General features: G+C 36.3%; 3 protein-coding genes across 9 annotated transcripts; all 3 read right to left on the reverse strand.

Annotated features, from left to right (window-relative positions):
* Nucleotides 1–676: 676 nt before the first annotated feature.
* LOC116306035 (substance-P receptor-like) lies at nucleotides 677–10,327 on the reverse strand. The gene is made up of 2 exons (XM_089037406.1): nucleotides 9,912–10,327; nucleotides 677–1,404 (listed from the first exon to the last, which is right to left on the reverse strand). Exons 1-2 carry the CDS (start codon nucleotides 10,237–10,239, stop codon nucleotides 677–679), a joined length of 1,056 nt encoding a protein of 351 aa, XP_088893532.1. The 5' UTR covers nucleotides 10,240–10,327.
* On the reverse strand, nucleotides 4,112–7,341 carry LOC148906362 (uncharacterized). The gene is made up of 4 exons (XM_089037404.1): nucleotides 6,810–7,341; nucleotides 6,634–6,731; nucleotides 5,201–6,235; nucleotides 4,112–4,988 (listed from the first exon to the last, which is right to left on the reverse strand). The coding sequence occupies exons 1-4, from the start codon at nucleotides 7,222–7,224 to the stop codon at nucleotides 4,530–4,532; spliced, it is 2,007 nt and encodes a 668-aa protein (XP_088893530.1). The 5' UTR covers nucleotides 7,225–7,341; the 3' UTR covers nucleotides 4,112–4,529.
* A 1,983-nt stretch (nucleotides 10,328–12,310) lies between the features above and the next one.
* LOC116286271 (RYamide receptor-like) lies at nucleotides 12,311–26,191 on the reverse strand. Of its 7 annotated transcripts, XM_031692726.2 has the most exons (4): nucleotides 26,152–26,191; nucleotides 25,961–26,068; nucleotides 17,171–17,665; nucleotides 12,311–14,236 (listed from the first exon to the last, which is right to left on the reverse strand). In XM_031692726.2, exons 3-4 carry the CDS (start codon nucleotides 17,481–17,483, stop codon nucleotides 13,479–13,481), a joined length of 1,071 nt encoding a protein of 356 aa, XP_031548586.1. In that variant the 5' UTR covers nucleotides 17,484–17,665; nucleotides 25,961–26,068; nucleotides 26,152–26,191; the 3' UTR covers nucleotides 12,311–13,478. The 7 variants fall into 7 exon arrangements, with proteins under 7 accessions (XP_031548586.1, XP_031548585.1, XP_031548588.1 ...); XM_031692725.2 differs by having other exon boundaries at nucleotides 25,961–26,175; XM_031692728.2 differs by lacking the exons at nucleotides 25,961–26,068; nucleotides 26,152–26,191 and adding an exon at nucleotides 25,159–25,272.
* Between the last annotated feature and the right edge of the window lie 1,035 nt (nucleotides 26,192–27,226).

Raw genomic sequence — 27,226 nt, forward strand, 5'->3', positions numbered from 1 at the left:
AATATTTGAGAAGAGGCAAGAACTTTTGTGCTTCCCTGTGGAATCATCTGAAGCCTGTGATCTCATTGTGTTGGTTTCAAGGTTTTTAAACTCATCATTAGCGTTCTATTACTGGGATTCCTGTGCTTCCACAAGTACTTACTTCCTAACTGCTCATTATGCCTGCTGTCATGAAGGTCAACAACAAAGGATGATTCCTTTGCTACTGTTTGCGTAACACTTTTATTTACAAGACAGGGTTGTTAGCCCTGTGCCCAATCCCTTAGCCTTGAGGACCGGTAGGCTACCACAAGTGGCCCAGTATAATAGACCTCCTCGGCTTGGGGTAATGTTTTCCCATTTCTGACCACGTGTCATTCCCTTGAGAATAAGATTCTTTGTTTGAAATGATATTCTAGTTCAGTTCAAAAGAAAAAAAAAGAACTGAACTAGAATATCATTTCAAACAAAGAATCTTGTCCTCAAGGGAATGACACGTGGTCTGAAATGGGAAAACATTACTCCAAGCCGAAGAGGTCTATTATACTGGGCTACTTGTGGTAGCCTACCGGTCCTCCAGGCTAGGAGGTTGGGCACAGGGCTAACAACCCTGTCTTCTAGGGAATGACATGTGGTCTGAAATGGGAAAACATTACGTCAGAGCCGAAGAGGTCTATTGTTTAAGGTCCATCACGTATTATCGTGACAATGGTTCGGACGTCTTGCGCCTTCGATAACTAATCCTCATCGCTTTAACGCGTAGACCAAGAGGATCCTGCAAAGAGATCTTCAACTCCAAGCGATACTGTAAGTTGAACAAGAGACAGATGATTGGATTGATGGAACAGTTGGAGTGCAGTAACAGAATACTGATAAACTCATAAGTAGGGTTGCAGGTTGTTTTCAGTTGTGTTACGAGATACGAACAAGAGATCCACCCGATCCAGTAAGGTAAAAAGCAAATATAAAAAGCTGCAACGATAATTGAAATCATCCGTGCCATACGCCTCTTGGAACGATCCACTCCTTTCAGTATAGAAGACATCTGGTGTCCAGGCAGCTTACGGAGCCACAGCTTGAAGGCCACAAGCAAGTACAACACCAGTATAAGCACGAGTGTAGCGAACAGAAGAACAAGAAACAACACGTACCAATATTCCCAGTAGGGAGTGAACTCTCTGACGGCACACACCGTTTGTCCATCTTTTACTCCGAGACCCCCGAAGTAGAGAATCGGTCCCCAGTAACAGATAGAGAAGCCCCATATTATGGCTACAGTAATCTTAGAAGATCTGATAGAGACCATTGACTTGCATGGGTAGAAGACAGCGAGGAAGCGATCGATAGCCAAGGCGCCGAGATGAAGGAAGGAAACGGTGATGGAAACCTTTTCGACGAAATTGACAACCTTGCACAAAGCTATACCTGTGGACATAGAGAGCCTCGCTTAGTTGATGTATATCGTATAACCGGATGACCCAGATGGGGTATCATCATCATCCTTTATGCCTGTGTGGCACGTAGGGCTAACACCAAGGACTTCTGCAGATGGGGTATGTAAATGCCGGATTTATTTTACTTCGATCACGAAGAGAGGTGTTTGCTTAGTCACTCGCGCCAGACATGCCTGGCTAAAGCGTTCGACGCCAGATCAAATTTGAATTTATAAGTACATTTTTCCGAGAGGACACCCGGACAACCCGAAAAAAAACCGCTCTCAAGCACAGAGAACCAAAAAGCAACTATACCATTGGGTGATCAATGCATCTTCCTATGAAGACAGACAGACAGACAGACAGACAGACAGACCAAAGACCTAGTGTATTGGTTTCAAACTTTTCTAAATTCCCTCTCGATACTGACTACACATATTAGCTTGCTTCTGGTGCTACAGAGAATTTAAGAGAGCATGTCAGCAAAAATCAAACATCGGGCGGCAAGGGTGAAAAATTTGATTTTGCTAATATTTTAAACTTAGGTAGGCCTTAGTGTAAGTAAAACCACTGTGTAGTTTGTTTGGTAAAATAGCGCTTAGTTTTCGAGAAAATCGAAGAAAAGAGTTTTGGACTAAATTCGCTAATTTTCGGCCGATAATTTACATCAACTTTAACAGCTTATCGCGACCAAACAAAGCAACCTAGCACTGTAATAAGACTAAATAGTAGTTAATTGGTATCTTAAGAAACAATTGGTAGAGTGTTAGTAATTTTGGTGAAATTTTTCGATTTTTACTTAATTTATTTTTGGAGCACATATAAAACTCCTCTTAAAATGGGGTCAAAATAATCAGATTTTTTTTCATGTGCGACGAAAAATTTTTACCAAAAAGACAACCTGAATTAAAGTTGAAATAATGATTTCCACGAATCATGCAAAATTTTCTTGGGGAAATTATTTTGCGCGTTGCACCACAGCCTGTAAGTTGTAAGAAACTCACGGATTTTATCTGTCGGCGAGTTCAATCAATTTACATTTTGTTTACTAATGTAAACGAATTCATGTTGACTTTCTAAGAAATAAAAAAAAAAGAAACGATTTTAAAGAAAAAATAAAAGCTCTTGGACTTATTCTGAAAGAAGTTGAAACAGTAAACTCAAACTATGAATTAAATTTGCTCAAAATTCACTCGACTAACCCAAAATAGTATTGCACGTCTCTGGCCTTAAAATGATAACATGATTATTTTTATCAAAACATACAAAATATTTGCTACAACCTGCCAGATTCCATAAAATAGTTGATTAAAGTTTAAATTTTAAGAATTCTTGCTATGATATATTTTTTACTATGATTTTGGGTTTATATAACAAGACACCCTCCAAAATAACAACAAAAGAAAGTTTTAAAAACGTCATGGTTCCGGTCGGCACCAATTAACGTTGCACGCATGAAATTGACAAGTAATTACGCAATAGAATCCTAACGCAATTTTACTTTATTTACCTTTTGATGTCCAATACCATTATTATTTTGTTCAGCAAGTGCAACTGATAACCAGTTTTTCCAGTAAATCCATGTAAGGCTTTTTGCGCTTTACCTTGATGTCAGATGTATCAAGTTCAAGGGAAGTACAGATTTCTCGTAACATGTGAACAGAGAATTTCGAAAGTTTCCTTTGAGTAGTTAATTCACAAATATTATGCTTTTCGAACATTATTGGATGTTTCAAGCCTATCGTGCCCATCAAGATTTTCGTCAATTCTTGGATTTCTTTTTGCTTTTGCTTTTCGAAATCGTTGTTATTTATATCGTCATTGTCCTTGTCATCGTCATCATTGTCCTTGTCATCGTCATCATTATCATCATCAGCACCGTCATCATCATCATTATATTCATCTTCGGCTGCTGTTGTCCTCCTCTTTTTCGCTAAGCGCGAGAAAAAGCTAGCGATCTGCTGTGATGTTAGAAAGTCGCTCTTGTTAAAAAGACGTGAACCGTCGATGTGTCTGGCCGATCTCATCTCTCTCGATACATCAGCTGGATCGGCTTTTTGACCTGTTTGCTCCCCGGCATCGAACACATCAACTAGGTACTTTTTCTGTGTATCAGAAAACCGTTTTTTCTTAGCAGATGATCTTAAGGCCCAGCCCATATGAAGCTCAGGACCAATATCAAGCTGTGGCAATTTGTTACTTTTTGTTGATTCCGGGTTTTTACTGGTTCCTTTTTCAAGTTTTGTTGCACATAATTTCATTGCCTTGTCATAAAGTGTTTCATGTTCTAATGCGTATTTATGGTTTTCACAATCCAAATGTTTTTCTAGGGAAGAGTACCTCTGGAATGACTTAGTGCAGCCTTGTTCGGGACAAAAAAAACAATTTGCTGGAAGTGTCGGGTCTTTGATCACTGTTTTCTTTACTCTCAGTTTCGTCGTCACTTTCAGTTTCGTCATTTTCAGCATCACGTTTTAGAAGAGATTTCTTTGGTTGTACCCTTGCTTTCACTGTAGTGAACGATATTTGATTCTGGTCCGTGGTATCTTTGTTATGGATTAGCTTTGGTAAGGATGAGGGCAGACAAAAATTACTCAAAGACAAGACTTTTCCTGGACCAGTATCGTAAGCCATCCACACTGTCATGGACTCGCGTTTATACTCTATGTTGTTAATATGGCTCACACCCTACCATTTCCCAGCCACGCCCTCAGGGCTAGCTTGTAAATCACACACTATTACTTTCACTCCAGGGATGCCTCCAAAGGACTCGATCGCTGCCTTCATTTGCTTTGGATTCTCGATATCTTTCCCGGAGTTCAAATATTTATTCATGTGATTTTTGAGATGGGCTGCCTTGCGGTCACACGCCCCTTTTCCCCCTTGAGGATCTGAAAAATCGATACGTCGGATTTTGATCCCAGTTGCTTTCGCTATCATTGGTAAAGACAGCAGAGTTAATGCAGAGTGATAACACCCTGCATTGTCCTGTCGCAGATATACGGTATTTATCTCGGGTGCAATCGATGGGAGCTGCCTTAAGACATCGTCAATGATTGCCACAACAGTAGTACTATCCTGGCTGCAGGATTTGAACACATGTACAAAAGTAAGCATTTATACCTCACCATCATCCTTCTTCCTGGTTAATACCGTTATGTGCCACGGAAGTCCCCGTTTCCCGAACCAGTCTCTCTGGCTTTCACGGTATTTACGAGGTACGAATTTCATCGCCCAGTCTAACACAATAAAGGCGCAATGAGAATCCAACTCTTCTAAAATGTCGTGTCGTGCAGCGTCCTGATTGATTGATCTTAAAATATGTGCTTTCCAAGACTCAATGTATTGGGCTGCCTGTGTAGTTACGTACTCCATAGCTTCTTTTTCCTCGGAAGAGCAATGTACTTCATCCAAAGCTGCGCGAATTTCAGTCAAAACATCGGGAAATAAGCGGCATCTGTCACATTTCGCACTGTGTTCATGATCACAGACGGCAGTATAATTGTAATCGTTTGAAAGACTAAGAGCATATGCCCTACAGTGATCGGCAACTTCAGAATGACTAGAAATATGAATCTGGAAAAATGAATGAACAAAAAACAACAATTAGTCCTGCTGTATTCTTACATGAACTAACGATGCCACTCAACAGTTTGGTAGTTTATCAAAACATGCCCTAGCGTACTTTATTTCCTGTTTTGGAAAGACTTATTATATTTCAATTATAACAAGGTGAGATTCGCATGTTCATGGAATTGATCATGCATATACCTTCCACCTGTTCTTACCTTATAGTCACCCTTTAAGTAGCGTTTGGCATCTTTGAGTTTTTGGTTTCTTTGTTTGGCCCACGTCAAACCCCTTTCATAGCAATCTCCAAGCTTATCAACGACTTTCTCCAAGTCATCGAAGGCTTTTCCGCCCATGGCTGAGATATAATCAAGTCCTTGTAAGGATTTACGGACTGAAGCAGAGCAGACGTTAAGAACTCTGCGCAATGTGCTGCGGCTCATCGGTTGGAAATTCATCTCCTTGCAATATCTTTCGTACTGTTGAATACATTGCTCTGGGATAAGATTTCGTACAACATTTGGGATTTTTATATCTCTGTCAGTAGAAAGTTTTAATGTTTTTTCTCCGAATGGCAAGTCCTGTATGACATGAGAACTTGATATAAAGGTAACAAAGTGGTCAATTTTTTCTGGCTCAACACAAACTCTTGTGTTTTTTAAAGGAGGGAGTACAGAGCCCCTACCATGTAGCAATAGATGATGTTTAGCGATGTTGAAACGGTATCTGGTCAAGTCTGGTATCCATTTCTGAAGTTCCTTAAAGGTAACCTTATCAGCCATAATAGACAAAATCTGCCTTCGGGTGCTCCAGTGACTGGTATTTCTATAGCATTCTGCCAAAGCATCCAACAGAGAAATATCTTTTTTTTCATCTTTATCGAACTTGTCACATGTTAAGCCTTCAAGCAGAGCGGTCGACTGGCCAGGCGCGATTTCTTCCAGGCAATTAGTAACAACTTGGCGAGCTTTACGCATGTGGAAACGTTTTGTACGGTCTGAAAGCTGTTCCATTGGCGCTGAAAGAGCGTATCTGATCGGACTTACATCCCTTGAAATGAGAAATGCATTCAGTTTTTCCCTCGGTGTGGTTAGAGTGGTAGATTCATCTTCTGAGATGGTGGAAGCAAAAGATGTCTCGTCAGGTTGATATAGGCTCATAGGGGTTTCCGTAACAACACCCGCTGATGCTTGAAACGTTGGGGTGGTAAATTGTGGGCAAAACTTTACTTTCTCATCCTCATTATCACTATTCTGGAAATAGAAAGTACATAGTAGTAGTAAGTATTTAGTGGAAATAAAACAACTATTTGCTTTTTTCTTCTTTTCATTTATTTATTTAGTATTAAACAACATTATTAGCGCAGTACATACAAATGCCGCAGGTGCGCCATTTCCCGCCAAAAATGTAAATAAAAAGTTTCTCATATTCGTTGAATTCATTAAATAATCGATTGCATCGCACAGTAACTCGGTAGTGAGCAGCACACTCAAATTTAGTTTTTCGCTGCCATCAATCAAAAATAATCAGTCCGTACCTTCTTTGTTCTTGACTGGCGGCAGTGAAAAACCAATTTCACAACAAGCCAATGAAATGTCTGAGTTCACAGAATATGGAAAACCTCAGTAGTGAACTACTAGTTCTAACTTACAAGTGTTAATGCACTCATCTGATCGAGAAGACTTTCTGCTTTATTTGGAGTAATTGGCCCAAATGTCTTCAACGTCTTACGACAAGATGAACAGATACCTGACAAAAAAAAAAGCATATCAAACATTCAGATACAATCAATTAACAGAAATTAAATATTCATTACATATTTCTTACCTGATCCAACTTGCAGGAAAATGCCAGTCTTCTTTAATATCAGCTGCGAATCGTCCTTACTAATACCCCTATCGCACTTTGGCCACTTTCCCTTGATTTCACTGTGATTAGAGAGAGCAGGGGGTACTCTACACCTGGCGTTATTACCTCTAGCCCATCCTAGCCCAAGTTTGGATCGATGCAGGGGACAAACAGTCCAACTATGGATATCTTCCGGCGAAGTAAATATGGCTGCTCGGCTAAGAATTAGATCTATCTCATTCTCGATGCCCGTAAACTGAAATGCGGATCTATGCGCATTGATTTCTTTTTTACATGCTTGTAAAGGTATAACTGTGGTGTCTTGCTTTCGATCTTTTCTGTCGAATCCACAGGTTCCTCCAACAATCGTTTTAAATGAACAGCAAATCTCCATTCTATTCAGTGTACTTAAAAGCAACGCAGTAACCAACTAAAGGAATTATGTTGCATTTAAAAAACATAAGCATGATTGGACAACAATTACTTGTCAATTTCATGCGTGCAACGTTAATTGGTGCCGACCGGAACCATGACGTTTTTAAAACTTTCTTTTGTTGTTATTTTGGAGGGTGTCTTGTTATATAAACCCAAAATCATAGTAAAAAATATATCATAGCAAGAATTCTTAAAATTTAAACTTTAATCAACTATTTTATGGAATCTGGCAGGTTGTAGCAAATATTTTGTATGTTTTGATAAAAATAATCATGTTATCATTTTAAGGCCAGAGACGTGCAATACTATTTTGGGTTAGTCGAGTGAATTTTGAGCAAATTTAATTCATAGTTTGAGTTTACTGTTTCAACTTCTTTCAGAATAAGTCCAAGAGCTTTTATTTTTTCTTTAAAATCGTTTCTTTTTTTTTTATTTCTTAGAAAGTCAACATGAATTCGTTTACATTAGTAAACAAAATGTAAATTGATTGAACTCGCCGACAGATAAAATCCGTGAGTTTCTTACAACTTACAGGCTGTGGTGCAACGCGCAAAATAATTTCCCCAAGAAAATTTTGCATGATTCGTGGAAATCATTATTTCAACTTTAATTCAGGTTGTCTTTTTGGTAAAAATTTTTCGTCGCACATGAAAAAAAATCTGATTATTTTGACCCCATTTTAAGAGGAGTTTTATATGTGCTCCAAAAATAAATTAAGTAAAAATCGAAAAATTTCACCAAAATTACTAACACTCTACCAATTGTTTCTTAAGATACCAATTAACTACTATTTAGTCTTATTACAGTGCTAGGTTGCTTTGTTTGGTCGCGATAAGCTGTTAAAGTTGATGTAAATTATCGGCCGAAAATTAGCGAATTTAGTCCAAAACTCTTTTCTTCGATTTTCTCGAAAACTAAGCGCTATTTTACCAAACAAACTACACAGTGGTTTTACTTACACTAAGGCCAACCTAAGTTTAAAATATTAGCAAAATCAAATTTTCGACCCTTGCCGCGGATTTGCCAAAATGTCTGATTTTTGCTGACAACCACTCTTAAGCATCTCGTTTAAGGCATATGTGAAATGTCAGTTGACAAACGAAACAAATCAAAAACGTCAGAATTAGTGAAAAAAGAATCGCACAAATCCTCCCATGAAGTGGACATAAATAACTAGAAAGTATACTTGTGAGAGACGTTTCGTGGAAAGGTGAATTGAAACGATAAAAAAGTGGTCACATTTGCGGGAAAGAAAAAAGGAATAGTAATATCATCTAGCCCATTACGGGTTTTTTAATCGCTAAAACACCAAATATCCAGCGGCATAATCCATTACCCATCGATATTAAAGGACTGGTTAACGGGCAAACAGACCGAAAACAAGAAGTCAATTGCTAGTCTAAAAAAACTAGTCGCTGGTTTTAAAGAAGTGCGGCGAGACAAACTGTCATTGTTATGACACACAGAGCCGACGTTTTTTCCTCTACTACTGATTAGCTACCATTAATAGTTAAACCAATAGTAGCAAACCAATTGGAGAGCAGGATTTATTTCAGACGTGTTTGCACAGCAAAAAACGCTTTTTCCATCGATAGTAATATGACTAGTGAAGTGTCTATTGATACTAAAAGATAACAAGACAGCTTTTATTGATTTTAGAAGGTACTTTTTTTGGGGCGGTTGAAGAGGAAGGGAGGTTTTAATATTTCATTTTTATAAAAGATCGTGGTCTGGTCTTCCTGCCTTCTGGGGAAAATATCACGACCTTTTTAGAAGACCTTTTTTATCGTATGACCCCCAGTCTTCGGGGGAATTATTGAAAAAAATGAAAATTTTTAAAAATATATTAAGGAACAATCTTTATTAGGTATGATGTTTGTTTCATAATGGTAGGCGGTTTTTTATTCTATTCTATTCCATTCTATTCCTTAACGGTTGGTGCCGAACCATTAATGATCAAGTAACACGAGCACCGGAAGCAAAGCCGGATGAGCCTGTGGTAAAATAGATAGCGGTTTTTATCATAACCATTCAAAGGTTGCGAGAAGAAGCACGCTCGTCTACCAACAAAAATGGCGGGAATTGTTACACGCGTTTGTGAAATTCATGCGAATAGAAGAAAATTTTCAAGCCCCGTTAAACAGAAAAGGCTTTGACACAATCGAAACAACCGTCTAATTTTCAAGAGAAATTTCTTAATTTTAGTGATGCTCTCCTGTTTTGGTACCGGTTTTAAGGCAATTTGCTCACATATACACCAAGTCAAGTCAAATCGATGAAAAATCAAGTCTAGTTCAGAGAACATCATATAAACATCACGTGGTTTGAAATGGGCAATTTACATCTATTATCACTGTTCTGTAAAGACTCATCATTGTTTTAAGATTGGCTTATAAGGTCATTAAGGACTATCAGTATTCCTTATGGACGAGTAATAAGGAAAGAGTCAGATAGATGATAGTTTTGCTTAAAAATGAATAAAGAAAAAGGGAATTTGAATGGTATAGGGAGAGTCCTGATGTTGTCGTTTTGAACCTCAAATAGTTCAACACTGAGAGTCGATAGTTCAATTACTGAAAAAAAATATGCCATTGTGGCTCTACTCTTACACAACTTGCTAATAATGTGAACACCGAACCTACTCACCTAATACACCATATATTTTCCAAGCATCGTCAGTCAGAACTCTTGTTATCCTCTCAGGGATGCTCCAAACAGCAAGTAGTAGATCACTGGCTGCTATACTCGCTACAAGAAGGTTGTAGATGGATCTCATCTGTCCACTAACATTACGTCTGTAAGCCATGATTAGAAAGCTGTTGCCTATAACAGCTACTACTAAGATTATGACATAAGCTAACGTCTTGAAAGCTTTGTGGATCGGTCTTTCATTGTTGAGCGATGGTGACGATGAAGCCGAAAAATTCGATGCTTGTGCAGAGAAAATGGACAAATTTGTCATCATTTTTGGCATCCTAGAGCGTTAGCAAAAGAGAGAGAAAGAAAGGTTCATGAAAACTGACGCTGTAATCAGGATATATATTTCTCGTATTGCTTCAATTTTTTTATCTAACTTATTTTCCCACAACCACTTTTCTCAGGCGACTGTAGTTTATTTCGGAGCATAAAACATAATTAGGCGCCACTTAAAATTCATTATTTCTGATTGGCTAAAAAAGGTTTTACAACATCAGTTTATATTAATACGATTTCGAAGTCATGCTTACACCTGTCGTGTTGGTGACTTCCTGACCCTTAAGATATTCATAATATGCCAGAATGTTCAGTGATATCATAATTTATAGATAAGCGGTCGCTTTATACAAACACCTATTTTATTGATACCTGAAACAACCTCTGGGCTGATCTAAGTCAGGGTACGCCTAACTCACAGATTGAACCCTGAAACAACCTCTGGGCTGATCAAAGTCAAATGGCTAACCCACAGATCAAATTGGAATTAGGTTAGGTTTTGTGGAGTGAGGAAAACCAGAGAACAAGAGAAAAAACCTCGAATCAAGGGAGAAACCTATTAATAGCCTGCGTAGCCAGGCGTTCCTTGTGTTTTGGGGGGGGGGGGGGCAAAACCCACAAGGAACGCCTGGCTACGCAGGCTACTATTGATGGTTTTCACGTCGACCATTAGATGTTGGAGGACTTTAACAAAAGAATTGTCAATGAATTCTTTTGTTATACCCTCCAACATGGCCGTCGTGTTATTTAATTCTCTTGGGAGTGACTGAAAACCATCAATACAAACTCCACTTCATGGGAGGCCGTGATCAGGAATCCGAGGAGCCGAGATTCCGGAGGTGAGAGGCCAGTGCTCAAACACTCCGCCACACTTGTTTTAAAGTGTTTTTACTCGTAGATAACATATTTCTTGGCTTTGATATAATGGGCCTTAAGTACATTGATGTTTTTTTGTTAGCTTTCATTGTCAGGAATACCACTGCCATAACTTCAATTTGTGCTGGTTTTTTTGTTGTTGTTGTTGTTGTTGTTGTTGTTGTTGTTGTTTTTAATTCATCTGAACGACAGTTAAGTAAGTTATTTTTTACGAGGCAATTGAAAAAATCAATCTGGAAACGTTCTGCTAGAAAGTTTATCACCCAAGTAGATATCATCTAATTGGTTCTTTTTCTTACCATTTGACAAGTAGATACTATCAATACTTAAAACTATCCATCTGGGCGAGATTTTACGACCTTTTCCGCTCGACCAATGCTATTTTTGTTGGATAATAAACATTTTCCTGCTGATTTTATTTTCAAGCGAACCAGGTTTTTATATTTATTGTTTTTTTTAACATGGAATCCTCTTAAACTCATCAGACTCGTTTGAAATACGGACATCTCTAGAATACGGACATTTCTATGAAATTCGGACATCTTTTAACCACAGACCTAGCGACACTTCATCAGTAAAAATTTCTAAAGGGTGTGCATGTCCATGATTCAGTGACCTTTATAATATATAGAACATTCTATAGAACACAAACACTTTTATAACACTTGTCACATCACTTTTGATAAGTACTCCGTGGGTGCATTTTTGTACTTCCCACTAATGACATTTCATGATTTTATGAATTTTATGAGTAGAGGACTGTAGGGGCTACTTATAATAGACCTAATCTACTAATCCGTGTCATTCCCTAGAGTATCATTTCTTTTTTAATGATTCCGCATGCGAAGACACATGAATATAGATACAACTCAAACAAAGAATCTTCATTCTTATGGAAATGACTCATGATGACACGTGGTCTGAAATGATGACACGTGGTCTGAAATGGGCAAAACATTATGCCCAAGTGGATTTGGTCCATTGCGCCTTTGTTTCCATACAGTACATTCATCGTTTAGAACAAAAATTTACTAGTTATGCAATAGATTACACTAATGGGATATCAAGGCACTTATTTTCAAGGTTTCCCCTCAGACAATAGGGAACCAATCATCGTTGCAGCAGTTTCCCCATTTGAATTAAAATCTTGTCCCACAAACAATTACTTAGCATCTGTAAAAGAGTGACTACAAGGATTTTGAGGCAATTTTCTTTAATTTCCAAAGGACAGTAAACAGTAAAAGCAAATTACAAGGAATTTTCCGCGATCAGAGTTTTAAATTCCGAAGCATTCTACCTAATTTATTGAGACTTTGGACATAGCAACGGTAACTAAGGGGAGAGGAACCATGAATTGAGTGATGAGTATAGTCATTTTTCACATCGGACCATGTTTCTTAGGGGAAAAAAAGGGATTTCACGGCAGTGATGCTTGAGAGCAAGCTGGTAGGATTATTTCCTTCTAGAAATTAAATTGTTTTTTCATGCAAAAACAAGGGTAATTGATTTTACCTGTCGTACGTCATAGATATTTTCTGAGATAGCGATTATGGTGCATTGTGGTCTACAGTAGCTTCGGTACAGGCATCTTTTGTTCATCTTGCCTTATGTGAGTGTTGTTTGTGCCGAAGCTACACTGCATCCTGTTTATCGAACTCAAAGAAGGCCTATGGTTGCTGTGAAACCCCTCCTTTGTTGATGTCTGGGTCAACTCCTCATGAAGCGCTTGAAAGCGAGAGTAAACATGGCAACATCTATTGTTCCATGCCACTATAACAAGGATCCATATCAAATATCGATTCCTAAAAGACCAGACTGGTTATTAATGATTCTTTACTCTTACATAAATTCTTTACTCCTACATACGGTGTAACAGGTTCTTTAACATCCCTTACTTAGACAAAACAATTTTAAAGAAACAAGGCCAGTGGCGGCTTTACATCCCAAATTTAAGTTTAGTGAAGTTTTTCTATTGACCACCTCTCATATAAAAACCTCTCATATAAGGTCATCTGGACCTTTCTCTTGTCTGTGATGCCTTTTGGACACCTCTGTATTACGGCCAGGTATCCCTCATATACGGGCACCTAATCCTCTTTCTTGTCTGTGATGCCTTTTGGACACCTCTGTATTACGGCCAGGTATCCCTCGTATACGGGCACCTGAATCTCTCTCTCTTGTCCCTTCTTTATGTTGCATTTTGGAAACTCCTATATTACGGACAGACCTTTCATATGCAGTCAACTAAATATTTTTCTTGTCCATAAAGCATTTCGTCAGCTAGAAAGTCTGTAGTTGAAAGTGTACTAATGTGTGTTCATACGATTTTAGGGCAACTTTATCAATGGGCAGTGTTTTGTTTAATCATTTAGAATTATTCTGACCAACAGCCATCATGAAATCTGTTGTCGTTGAGCTCTTGCGCCGACTGTAAATTTTCCTCATTGAATTCACGTGTAATCCGAGTGGATCCTGCAATGAGATTTTCCACTCCAAGCGATACTGTAAGTTAAACAAAAAGCAAATGATTGGATTGATGGAACAGTTGGAGTGCAGGACCAGAATACTGACAAACTTGTAAACAGGGTTGCATATTGCTTTGGGTTTTACGACCAAATACGAGCACGAGATCCAGCCAATGCCGTAGGGTAAGAAGCAAATATAAAAAGCTGCAACGATAATTGAAATCATCCGTGCCATACGCCTCTTGGAACGATCCACTCCTTTCAGTATAGAAGACATCTGGTGTCCAGGCAGCTTACGGAGCCACAGCTTGAAGGCCACAAGCAAGTACAACACCAGTATAAGCACGAGTGTAGCGAACAGAAGAACAAGAAACAACACGTACCAATATTCCCAGTAGGGAGTGAACTCTCTGACGGCACACACCGTTTGTCCATCTTTTACTCCGAGACCCCCGAAGTAGAGAATCGGTCCCCAGTAACAGATAGAGAAGCCCCATATTATGGCTACAGTAATCTTAGAAGATCTGATAGAGACCATTGACTTGCATGGGTAGAATACAGCGAGGAAGCGATCGATAGCCAGGGCGCCGAGATGAAGGAAGGAAACGGTGATGGAAACCTTTTCGACAAAATTGACGACCTTGCACAAAGCTATACCTGTGAATAAATACAGTTGATGAAATACAGGTTTATCTATTTATCTACTATTTGATTTACCCTTTAACATTCAAATTTCATATATACTCTAAAACGATCTCTGGGTTGATCAAAGTCACAAGTTTCTAATTCATTTGGGAGCGAGGATAATATAGGATTTCACACGTAAAGCGCTTTCTTGAATCTAGGAATCTTTGCTGGAAGCGCTTTAGAAAACATGAAAAAGTTGCACTCACAGATAGAATTGTATTTTAGCGTGTTATGTTTTTTGCGGAGGTAGAAAAAACGGGGAACCCTTGGATCAAGGGAGAAACCTAATAAACTCTACTCGTATGTGATCATTTTGCGCATAATGTGTTTCTGGTTTTGACAACTATCGGTCAGGACGTCATATATATAGCCGCCATTTTAATTGAGGTTTTTGTGGGCCGTGGTTTTTGTTAGTTTATTCTATTTTCATCTCTTTTTTCTTGTGAAGGGGAAGGCTTTAGAATTGAATTAAATTTGAGAAACTCGGTTCCAGTCCCCTTGGTACCGGCGAATTCTTTTTAATTAGTATTTATTTATTCACACATGCATTAATTTGTTCTATCGTTCGTCTTCCTTTTTGGCTGTTGTTGTTTGCGATTTTTTTTTTTTTTTGTATTTTTGTTTTTTTTTTTTTTTGTTTAACGATTTTTTTTTGGGACAGTTTTAGTATTATATTGGGCAGGAAATCTATTTTTAGCTAGTTTTTTTTCAAAACAGCTGTGGCTTTATTAAAAACCAAAATTAATGATAAGTCTTTGATATAAAAGAGAAACCAACGATTTCCTTAGGCGATGACTGAATCGAGTTTATCTCTAACTTTAACTCTAAAAATAGAAGCAAGCAGTCTGACAGCAGATAAGAAATATTAGAATGTTTTCAAGTCTAGCGTGACTTTTTAGATATTTTGATATTAAAATAATTAAAATTCAAGGCCAACACAAATATCATTACTCAAAAAGTCATGTTACAGTGAGGAGGACATTCGAACTATGAATACTTCGAGTTTTGTAGTGCATAGTTTAAAATCATCCCTTGCGCCCGCATTCTGTTGGAAACAAAGATTTGTATGCACACTTTGTGTATTTGAACTTGATTCCTCATTTTCACGCATTTACACTTTTACTAACGTTAACTGACGTGCTCTTTCGAGTCATTTTTGTTGGTCTTGAATGAATATTTAAAATGTCAAGTGTAAACTCTCCGTCTATTAAAATTTAAGAAAGCGAATGTAAAGCTTTTCATTTTAATTGCCTCATTTCATTTCATTTCATTTATTCTCTCCCATTATATTACTTTTTTCGTTCTTTATCTTTTGTTGTTCTAACTCATCCTTCCTTCCTTCCTTCCTTCCTTCCTTCCTTCTTCCTTCCTTCCTTCTTCCTTCCTTCCTTCTTCCTTCCTTCCTTCCTTCCTTTCTTCCTTCCTTCTTTCTTCCTTCCTTCCTTCCTTTCTTCCTTCCTTCTTTCCTTCCTTCCTTCCTTCCTTTCTTTTCTTTTTTCTTCTATTATTGTTTTTTTCTCACCATTCTTGCACCCTTTTTTTCCTTTCTTTCCCTTCATTTTTCTTTTTTTCAAAGCCTTCTCCTTCTTTCTCTTTTTTCTCACCCTTCATTTTCGTTTTCTCTCATTCATTCTCCTAGCGCTTTTCCTATTTTCCTTTCATTTCTTGGGCAATTAATTCTCTTTCTCCTTTGTAATGCTCCGACCGTTTTCCTCTCCATCATCATTTACTTATCAACCCCTCGTTTGCATTTCTTCCAGTCTACACTTTCCTTTATTTCTTGTCATAAAGTGTTAATTTTAAATTCAGGTAATGAGAACCTCTTGACCTTTTAGGCCTCAAATACTATGTACCATTGGAATAATGACTACGACTACACAGTAAGAAACATAGCACTTCTGGTGCTTGCTTGCATGCACAAAACCCTTTTCGCCCAACTGCCTAAAGGGTTTTAGTTAAGTGTGTTCACTTTAAGCCCTTTCTAATCACACAGTATAACCCGATTTTGCTTTTTACCCCGCAATGTTTGCTATTCTTTTATACGTACCTACGTGTAATTCCCTTGAGGATAAATTTTAATCTATTAAAGTCTATTCTTATCATTATGAGCAGTTATGCCATAAAATTTAAAATATCTTTGAGGAAATAGATTATCTAAATATAATTTTGTTCCTAGGGATTTTTTTTTTTCCTTCGTATAATAGCTGTTCAATATTTTTTAGACTTGCCAATTATTGAATCTTTTTTTTCGCTCTTGGATAAACACTTCTTCCTCTTACCATACTTTTTCCCGTCTTAGGAGCATTGAAGTATAAGTGCAAACGAAACTATTTCATGCTTGGAACCTGTCTGGCATACGGTTCAGCCATTGCTAATTTTGCTAAGCATCCTCACGCCCGCTAATAGCTTTGCGAAATTAATCGAAGAGGCTAAAAATGTTTGTCATAGCTATCTGTATTATTTATCGCGGATGTTTGAGCAAAAAATGGCACCAAATTCAAAATTATCAACAAACAAAAAATAGTACACGAAGAGTGCATAAAAAGGTGTTGAATACAATTTTTATATATGTTTGTCTCGGATCTAGTCTAGGTAGTCTAGGTAGCTAGACTTTCCGATACGAGCAGAGAATAAAGTATACATGACTTTACTCGACGTTTCGTTACTTGTTAAAACTAAAATGCAATCTTGAAAGTTATATATTTCCAACATGCAGCTTGTCTTGATAAAAAAAAAATAAATAAAATAATAATAAAAAAAACCCTCAAGAATCTAGAAAAACAAGTGAGACGACAATATTCAGTCTGAATGAGCACTTTAATGAACTAAAAGATCATTTACGACTAAATGACCTCAAAACTCAAGCATGTTAAGACATGAAAAGTTATTGAAAAGTCTACTCACCGAGTACTCCATCTACAAGCCATGCATCGTCAGTCAGAACTCTTGTTATCCTCTCAGGGATGCTCCAAACAGCAAGCAGTAGATCACTGGCTGCTATACTCGCTACAAGAAGGTTGTAGATGGATCTCATCTGTCCACTAACGTTACGTCTGTAAGCCATGATTAGAAAGCTGTTGCCTATGAAAGCTACCACCAATATTATGACATAGGCTAGGACTTCAAAACCTTTGACTATCTGCCCTTCGCTGTTTTTTATTGTCAGACTTGGCTGGGATAAATTGAAGGCTGGTGGAGACAAAGTTGTTTGGTTCATGATGAACTTTGAGATATTTATGAATATATAGTTTTCAGTTAGAAATAAAGATGTTTTTAGAAATTACTCCATTCAGAAGTTTTTTTCAGCGAATTAGACGTCGTCGCAAGCGAAGTGAGTTTCATATAAACACGAGCATAACTGACTGTAATGGTTGCTGCTTCCAACCGCTGTATCTTTGTCTGTAAAAAGAAAACAAACGAGAACAATTCTAAAAGAAAGAAACTAAATTTCCCATCTTTTAAGCTTTTATTTCCCTTTCAATACCACATCTACATAAAATACCTGCTTCTGATTGGTTGATGAACCGTTATTTTTTTCTTATTCCGTGCAATTAATTAATTAATTAATTGCACACAATCTGGAACTTTTTACCGTGTGTTGTTGTTTGAAATGCAAGTTACGCGATTTGTACTTGCGTTACTCGCAATTTGCTATTATTTTTTTACTTCAGAAAACGCGTACTCTATGTAGATGTTAGTACCACCTTGGTTCTCGAAAAATTAATGAAAAATGCTACTTGCATTTGATGAAAGGTGTTAAATACCACTCGTGCTACGTTTTTGCCCTTGGTATTTTTCATTAATTCTTCTCCAACGGTGGTATTTCCTATACATATTTCTTACATTCGAAGATATTATTCTATTTTTTGTTGCTCCCCTTTGAGAATGTTGTAATCATTAGAGGCTTCGAAGGTAATTCGAAGGGAAGGTTTTGTCTAGCTCGCAACGGGGTCCTGAAAATTTCGCAGAATTTAGTTCAAAAATAAACAGATTGCTATTAGAGTCCATATCATATATCTTTCAGTCGTTAATATTATGCAATTAAGGCTGTAAATAATCGATGTTTTTTGCTCCCCTTGGAGTAGGTTGTAATAATTAGAGACTTCGAAGGTAATTCGAAGGGAAGGTTTTGTCTAGCTCGCAACGGGATACTGAAAATTTCACAGAATTTAGTTCAAAAATAAATAGATTGCTTGTAGAGTCCATATCATTTATCCGTGAAAATGTTGACTCACAAAGTTGTACAAATTAGTGTAAAGTTCTGTAGGTCTACCGAGGTCTACTGAACTTACTAATGTTTGCAAATTTGTGCAATTTCTTACGACTTTTTTCATGTATATACGGTATGCACTCTATGTAAGGTAGCAATAGCGACCGCAGTTTAAAAAAATAAGTAAACAAGTTAAATTTTCTATCTCCTGTACTTCTAGTCTCACGTAAGGTAAACTTACCTAAAACATGTTATCGGCGCTCACATGTTCTTCGCATGAAATATTAGAGAGTTTTAGATCGATTTTTTTTCTTCCCGCAAACGGCAAATGTGACCACGTTTTCATCTTTTTCCTGTATTTTACTTGACCTTTTGCCAAATTTCTCACTACACACAAATATTGTTTTGTCTTTCCACTACTTTAACTTTTTTGCGATTCTTTCTCAGCTATTTAAAATCATTTTTCACTGGTAAACTGACGTTTCACGTTTGCCGTGAACGTAAATCTAAAACTCTCTATATCGTTTCCCTCATAATTTATATTAGAAAATACAATATTTACTCTCGATAAGGATCATATATGTTTGTTCAATTAACATGTTTTGAATCTAAAAATGATAGCCAAAACCATAAAAACATAATTAGAAAAAAGTGAGATGTTTAAAAGATTCTCAAGCTTATCAATAGAGCTACCTCAAATACGTAGTTGCCAGCGACCTTGAAAGAGACTTTTCAGAGCGTATGAGTAATGCTAGCAGGTGGTTCAGTTCTCTTTATCATACGTAATTTAAACGTTCAATTCTATTTCCGTATTGAAAATGTAAGTGGCGTTCTGTCATTTTGACACGTATTCATGAGCCGTTTTGAATTTCATTTTAATAGCAGCAGGAATCTTCATGTTATTTTTTCATTAATGCGGTTTTCATACTTGTGTAGTAGAGCGGCCTGTATATATTATTTTCTTCAAGAAAGTTTTTGGCATTCGTTTGTCTTTCTTTTTTGTTGTTGTTGATTTAGTTGGTATCACTGATTTGTTTGTTTGTTTGCTTGTTTGTTTGTTTGTTTGTTTGCTTGTTTGTTTGTTTGCTTGTTTGTTTGTTTGCTTGTTTGTTTGTTTATTTGTTTGCTTGTTTGTTCGTTTGTTTGTTTGCTTGTTTGTTTGTTTGTCTGTTTGCTTGCTTGTTTGTTTGTTTGTTTGTTTGTTTATCTGTTCGTTTGTTTGTTCGTTCGTTCGTTCGTTTTGTTAAGCTTCTTAAAACTATTTTTATGTTTGCCTACTTGTAAAAAAAATATTGTTTTCTTGTTTCCAGTCTTTGCTTCTTCGATCGATGTCTTTTTCAATCATATTATTATTATTATTTATTATTATTATTTTATCTTGTTTACAAGTTAATTTTTCACCGGTTTTAGATTTTCGTTCATCTTCGATTCACCTTTACCTATTCAATTTTTGATTAACAATTCCAGCATTTCTAGTTTGCTTTTCGTATTTTAGTTAACGCTGAAAAACTATTTTTCGAAACCTAATCGCCGACGAGACACAAGATAAGCTAAAATATTCAATAGGATTTAAATCATGTAAATTATGTTCGCGTGTTAAAAATCCAAGCTCCAGGCGGTATCTTTATATTTACATAGCATAAAAATCATCTATAATAGCTCAAATATCCCCGCCATTAATTATCTTACCATAGACTCTTCAATCGTTCCTGGGTTGTTATTAAACCTTTACTTATTGTAAACTGACGTGACAGACGAACTGACAAAGACGAGTACAGAGAGATTAATGAAACCGAGTAGATTTGGCAATCAATTAATTATAAAAGCGAAGATCGTTGACGATTAGCTTTTCGCTCAAAACCTGGATTATTGCGCTATTTCGTAGTTTTTTCGATGCTCAAGTTTTTTTTGGGTTTACATACAGGATATGGAGCAGAATTGGAAGGAGCTCAGGCTCAAAAGGGGTTTTGTCTACTCATGAACGTGATGTTTAGTTATTAGATTTATATTTTAACTGAAATGTCCTGTTTTATCATTAAAACGACTACATATACTAATTTCAATAAAGTTAGTCAACAAAAACCTATTTAGAAAGCTGTGATCGCTGAGGATCATTGGAAATATTTCATATTCAACAAGTAAAGCTTTTGACAAAAACTGCAGCAGATGAGGATGCTCAAAGGAGGTGAACTCGTAACTGGTAGAAGATCTCAAGTCCATCAACAGTTATCAAGCGGTTGAAAATGTAGAATGTATCTACCCATAATCCTTGGCGGTCTCAGCTTCGTAGCTTTTCAGGTGACTAACTTTATTGAAATAAGTGTATGTTTTTCTTGTCACGAATCAATTAATTTATCAGTTTCAAAGAAGCGAGAATTAGACATAAAACCACATATCAATTTTTCAAACAATTTGTAATCATTCCATTAAGGTGGCTGCCTACTTTTGAACGTTCGAATTGAGCCCACGATGAGCGCGCGCTCAAAAACCGCTGAAAAATCTACAAGATTTTATTGAAGAACCATACGCGTTTTGAGCTTCAACAGGGCAAAACCCTCAAATTTTGCACGGGACTCCCTATTTTTTAATAAATCATTCGAAAAAACTCCTAAAAATCTAGGTTATATCAACATTTTAGAAAAAGTTTAAATCAGTAACACACGAAAAAATAGATCTTTGTAGGGATTTTTGTTCGACTTTATGAGATTTTTTAAGAGCACCGAAACTACAAAATATGACAAATCAATGTATTTTTTTGTATTTTTGTCGAAAATATCCATGTATTATTGTAGAATGATTGATTACCCTTCATTCGTGCAATCATAGAGTCTGCAAATAACTATTATCTTATGAATCTTAATTTTTTTCTAATCACTTCCGGTGGCGCAATTTTTACTCCAAAAGCTCGTGCGTAGGCTTCCATTAAATGCTGATTATCTCAAAAAGGAGCTCGGGACACCCTATTTTTCTTTCCAGATTTGGAATCAGCATCAAATTTCAATTCGGAAAATCGAAGTTTTAAAAACAGTTTAAATCAATTTCCAAAAGTAGGCAGTCACCTTAAGTGAATACATATGTTTTCCTTGTCACGAATCAATTAATTCATCAGTCTCAAAGAAGCGAGAATTAGACATAAAACCACATATCAATTTTTCAAACAATTTGTAATCATTCCATTAAATAAATAATTTCTATGTTTCATGGGGCTTATCTTGGTAGTTTATTGAACAAATGTCTTAAGTAGTTATGTTTAAATGTGCAATGCCTTTCATAAAACACGTTGCCAAAGTAATACTTTCTGATTGTTCGGATATTTACTAAGTCCTAACGTCTAATTCCTAAGGATAAATGATAACAGACTAGATACCTTTTTGGGGATAAAGAACAACAGACAAAATCGAGTTCTAGGGATAAGGGATAAATGGTCTAGTTTAGTGAGAACGAATGAACTTACTTTGGCATCTGATCAATAAAAACACGTGTAAGAATGGTGATGATAATAATGAAAACTATGGAAAAAGCATTGATTAAGCATTGCAGGATTAAGAGGAAATTTTCTATTCTTTTCGCAGGATAGTAAACTATTGAAACAATTTATAATCAATTTTCCGCTATCAGAGTTTTAAATTCTGAAATATTCTAGATAATTTGTTGAGCTTGTGTGACTTGTGAACTAAGGTGGATCGGAACCATGGATGTCTAGAATGAGACAGCTGGATATAAGATATAAGATAAAAGATACTGAAGAGCAGAGAAAATATCAGGCTCACAGGCAGGGGAATTGGGAGGTGACCCACTATTCTCCACTGCACTCATGTCCTATTAACGCTTCAACAAACAAAAAATCAAAGAAAAAATTTACGGTGAAATATAAAATTTACTTTTGGACTAGGTACTCACCATTACCATACCCAAAAGGACAAAAACAAGAATACCACAAAAGTAATCTGTTAAAAAAACTTAGAGCCTAGGTGGGTGTTCTTTGTAGAAAGTATTCATGAGCTCACAACTGAACGAATGATTTGTAAAGAATGATCGACAAAACGGCGCCGGAGCAGAAAAATGATTTAGTTAACAGCTGCTTTTCAGATGACATTATCCGATATTGGCAAATGACAGTTGAACGTTTGATATCTAGAATTTTAATATTGGTAACTGGGCGCTGTCAGTAATCAACTGACAGCTCAACTTTGTTAAATTCCACTTTAGCACCTGTTAGTTACTGTTAGATCCTCATTTAATTTAACTATATAGCGCGCGCTGTTTGATCTCACTAGTTTTCTATATATTTCTGGAAGCTTGATATATTATATTTCATGAAGCTTGGTACAGAATGAAAGATGACAGATCAAAAAAAGACGGCATTAACTCAGTTTCACAAGTGGCATCTAACAGCGCGCTAGCTATTTAAAATTCTTGAGTGCGTTTAAACATCGCTATACTGAAGAAGATTCTTGATCAGGACAAAAAAACATAATTAACATAATTAACATTAACTATGGGGAAAAAAAAGTAAAAAATATTATTAAATATGAATCCTGACTGCAATTGCCCTATTTCACTATGACGTCACTACTTGTTTATGTGGGGGATGGAATCGCCAAATCCAATAGAAAATTCAACAAAATTTGCTCTTAGCGAAACAGTTTAATCTAAAATGGCCTGGTTTTCAGATATAATATTTGTAATATGTGCTAAAAAATATTCTGAGCGTTTGCTGGCTATTCTACTTTTCTTCGTGGATTGATACGGGTTTTAGAACAATTTTCGGTGAATTTGCGTTGATTTGACCCCGTTCGACGATCATGATCCTTTGCGCTTAAACAATATTGTTTTGATGTGACGTCATAGTGAAATAGGGCAATTTCAAGATATTTAAATCCCTAACGGATGACTCAGCGTACTTAGCTGGTCATGACTAAGGGAGAGAGGACAGGAGTGTGTTTTGGCACAATCGAAACTGGGCCCGGAAGTAATAAGTGTGGATAGTTTCCGATGAATAATCTTTATCCATTAGATAGCCGATGCTGTTATCCAATATTAGAGTTATTCATCGGATAGCGCTATCTACTCGCTTCGTACATCCGGGCCCTGGAGGCAACAATTTCCGCTTTACCTGATATCTGTGTTAACCTGTATTTCCAAAAGTATAAAATCAATCCATTTATAAATATCGTAAAGAAAATCTATTAACGGAATTTGGGGCTAAAGTTAAGGAAATCCAGTGCCTTTAGTGACATCAGTGCAATATTCCCATTTACAGGGATTATCATACAAAAAATATATATTAATAATGATAATTTTTTCATAGTCCCTAAATTAATAAAAAATAATTTTAAAATTAGAATTAAAATTGTAATTGAAATTAATTTTAATCTTAAAAAAAAAAAATTTCCGTGGTCTCTCAATGAAGAGTAATTTATAGGTTACTACATTTATATTAGTACCTGGTTCGATTCTCACTTGTATCAATTGCCTGTGTCCCTAAAATCCTCAGGAAAAAAAACTATTTGGTTCGTAACTGGTAAGTTGACTTGTGCCGAAATGAAAGATTCACAGGTTTCCTTTCACTATCTCTTCAGTGAATTCTGAATCTAAGAGGAAGTTATACAATCGGTGAAGATTACTAATCAGTCGCCCCCGATGTCCTGTTTATTTGTCAGAACTCTTTACAGTGAATAAAACAAATGACTTATTTATTCCTAAAGGTGTTTATAAGCGGGCAGCGTAGGTCTTATTAGAAATTCATAACAAGTTCAGACATGCAAATAAGGAGTTTTGATACCACATTTGGAATTTTAAGCTATATATAGTCAAACATTTCGCTGAACTTCCTGACTTTCAAAGAAATTTACTATATCTTAGTTTCAATCAAACATTTGGGATATCAATTTAGTTAGTTTTGGTAATTTTTGAAGCAAGAGGATTTGATTTACTGAAGAGAAATTTGTCAAAAAAGAGTGAAATATTCCAAAGCATGGTACGAAAGAAATGTATTGCTGTTATACGTATCAACCCCCCTCATATATGAGTTTCTGGTCTTATCTGCTTGCAATAATTAATTAATTAATTAATTAAAAAATAAAAAGCCGTCTTTGGCATTGTTTTCGGATCTTTGTCCTCTTAAGTATTTTTTCATTTCCTCAAAGATTGCGACAAAAGATAATACTTATCATGCCTTCACGATAGTAATTCTTTCTTCGGCATAGTTAATTATGCTAAAACTAACTGTGTTGACTAAACAATAAATTCACTTTAATTGAGGCTTAAAAACTTTTATATTTTGTTATCCTTGCATTAAATGTAAGAATGTAAAGGAGTTCCTTTAAGATAATGTAAAGACAAACTGATTATTTATTTCAGCAGTGACCAAGCTTATGACTATTTATGCTGATAAAATCACGATTTCTACACCAAACACAGAAGAAAAAATATGGACACTCAAGATAGATACCATAAAGATAGAACTTTGTTTTTTGGCATTTGTTAAAGCATTTATAAAGTACTAGTAAAACCCAGTTCAAAAAACGATGTTAAAATCCTTAAAAACGTGAAGTTTAAATAAAAGAAATAAGAAACTTTAAGAAAACATTTGATGGACGCCGCATCTATATACAAAGAAGGTTTTCATACAAAATTTCGATTTTTGAAAAATATGTTTTACAATTTTTGAACCGCTTACTTTCCTCAATCTTCATGCTCTTTCCAACTGCAATTATGTTCCTGTCTTGTCAGTTTTGAAATTGCATGATATAAGCTCATCCTATTAATTAAATGTTCGTGATATTTTAGGTTCTTGATGTTGAAATATTGATACGATTTGAAAGTGATATCGCGTTAGTGAAAGAAGAAAATGAATTTTTGATCCGCGTGGCATTTTTTGATTGGAGTCATGAGTGTATGAAAACTGAAGGAAACCACGAGAAAATCTTCGAGTCCTTCTCTGAGAAAACTGATAGTCTACAAATTACGAATTATCTCCTAATATTTCCTACATCTGTCTAGTATTGTAGGTACTCTGGTTCTTGGTCTTGCTCAGAATTTGAATAGTAAATGTTTTGCCATAAATAAAGGCGTATATCGACAAGGTTTCTTCATTCAAGTTGGACTGTAAATTCTAAAGAAAACACTACAGTTTGGAAATATTTTATGTGCCATGTACTCTGTCAGTGATTCTAATTTCCTGTACAAAACTTAGCTCCATCGCATAGCTCTTTAGCCGACTCAGTCCCTAGAACTACTTTTTTTTGTCATTGATAAAGAAATCATTAGCTAGTCATATAACTCATGCATTTTTTATAACAATATATAGAGTATTGGGTACTACAGAACAAAGCTATCCAGAAAACATATATATAGGAGAAACATAGCTTATTTTCTTAGAAATGAGAGTATACTAAATAGGGTTAAGTTCTTGTCGTCTGGAGTGACGATAATCAAGATAATTTATATTGAAGCGAATTTCATGACAATAGACACTATACCTATCCTGGGCTGTCTTGGATGCCTCTGTAGTAAGAGGCATTTGTAGTTTGTTGCTTCGATGATCGGCGCTGCGTGCGAAGACTTTCCCAGAGGTCTAAGATTGCAGTCTGTCAAATGAAACCAAATATAAAGAAAGCACTGAACAGACGGTCAAACGTCAGACTAAAAGTCAGACAAACGTAATACCCACTTTATGATACGAGAAGCTGTCAATGGAGAGAGGGAATGACGGAGTCTCGTATTACTTTTCTGGTCGAGAGAAGGGACTGGGGAGAGACTGGACTGACAACAAACATTCTCGTACCCAGATCCTACTCATTAGCCAAATCTTGATGGTCCATGATCCATGGTCCCCCTTTCTTCTTTGATGAAGTGCAAGAAGGTTTAGTTTAATTGAAACCTTTATACTTTATATTTAATACTTTAAACGTATATGTACAATCAAAAACTGGAAGTGGTACGGTTAAAAACAATTGAAACAAAACTTTAAAAATATCCCCAGGGTTTTTCCAGGGTTTTTCCAGGATTTTTCCAGGGTTTTTCCAGGGTTTTTCCAGGGTCTTTCCAGGGTCTCAGTCTGGCGCTCTTCGCGCCGAGCAAACGAGGAAGAAAACCACTTTATAAATGATTTGATTATCAGGATACTACAAGCAGTCGAAGAAATACTTTTTTATAGACTATAGACTGTTCATTTACAGCACGGGAAGGGGGGAGGTGTATAGTCTTTTTATGCCCCCTCCCCTCCCCCGATGCGATTGTGATCGTTTAGTTTTTTCAGTTATTTTCACCCTTCACAACAACCTAACACGTTAAATCCCAATTCAATTTCCGAGCTAATCGTGCTCTGAAACACAAATTCGTTCAGGGACGTCTAGATATATTTTAAAATCCTCATTTCTATTTAGCCAGTTATACGATATCACAAGTCTCAATTTACGACTTTGCATCCAATATCTTTTGGCACTGAATGTTTCCTGCCCTTAGGGCTATTATATACTTAATAACTATATGTGTCACTCAGACATATGGCATTGATAAGAAAGCTTATTTGCTAAGGAAGACAACCACCATTTTTAAGAATAAAATTTTAAATCTTGAATTTAGTTTAAGATTTTTTTAATTTTTTTTGGGTAACTGCAAAAGAAAATGTTTTTGGGATCTTTGTAGTTGAGTTTAGAAGGAAAATACAGCTAGCATATAGTCAATGTATAGCAGACAAGTGCATGCATCGTTTTTAAATTTAAAAAAAGACATTAGCTGACATT

The sequence above is a fragment of the Actinia tenebrosa genome, unplaced genomic scaffold (assembly GCF_029948245.1).
Source record: "Actinia tenebrosa isolate PJP-AT-01 unplaced genomic scaffold, QUT_ActTen_1.0 PGA_scaffold5__44_contigs__length_20552954, whole genome shotgun sequence".
In the NCBI taxonomy this organism is placed as follows: domain Eukaryota; kingdom Metazoa; phylum Cnidaria; class Anthozoa; order Actiniaria; family Actiniidae; genus Actinia; species Actinia tenebrosa.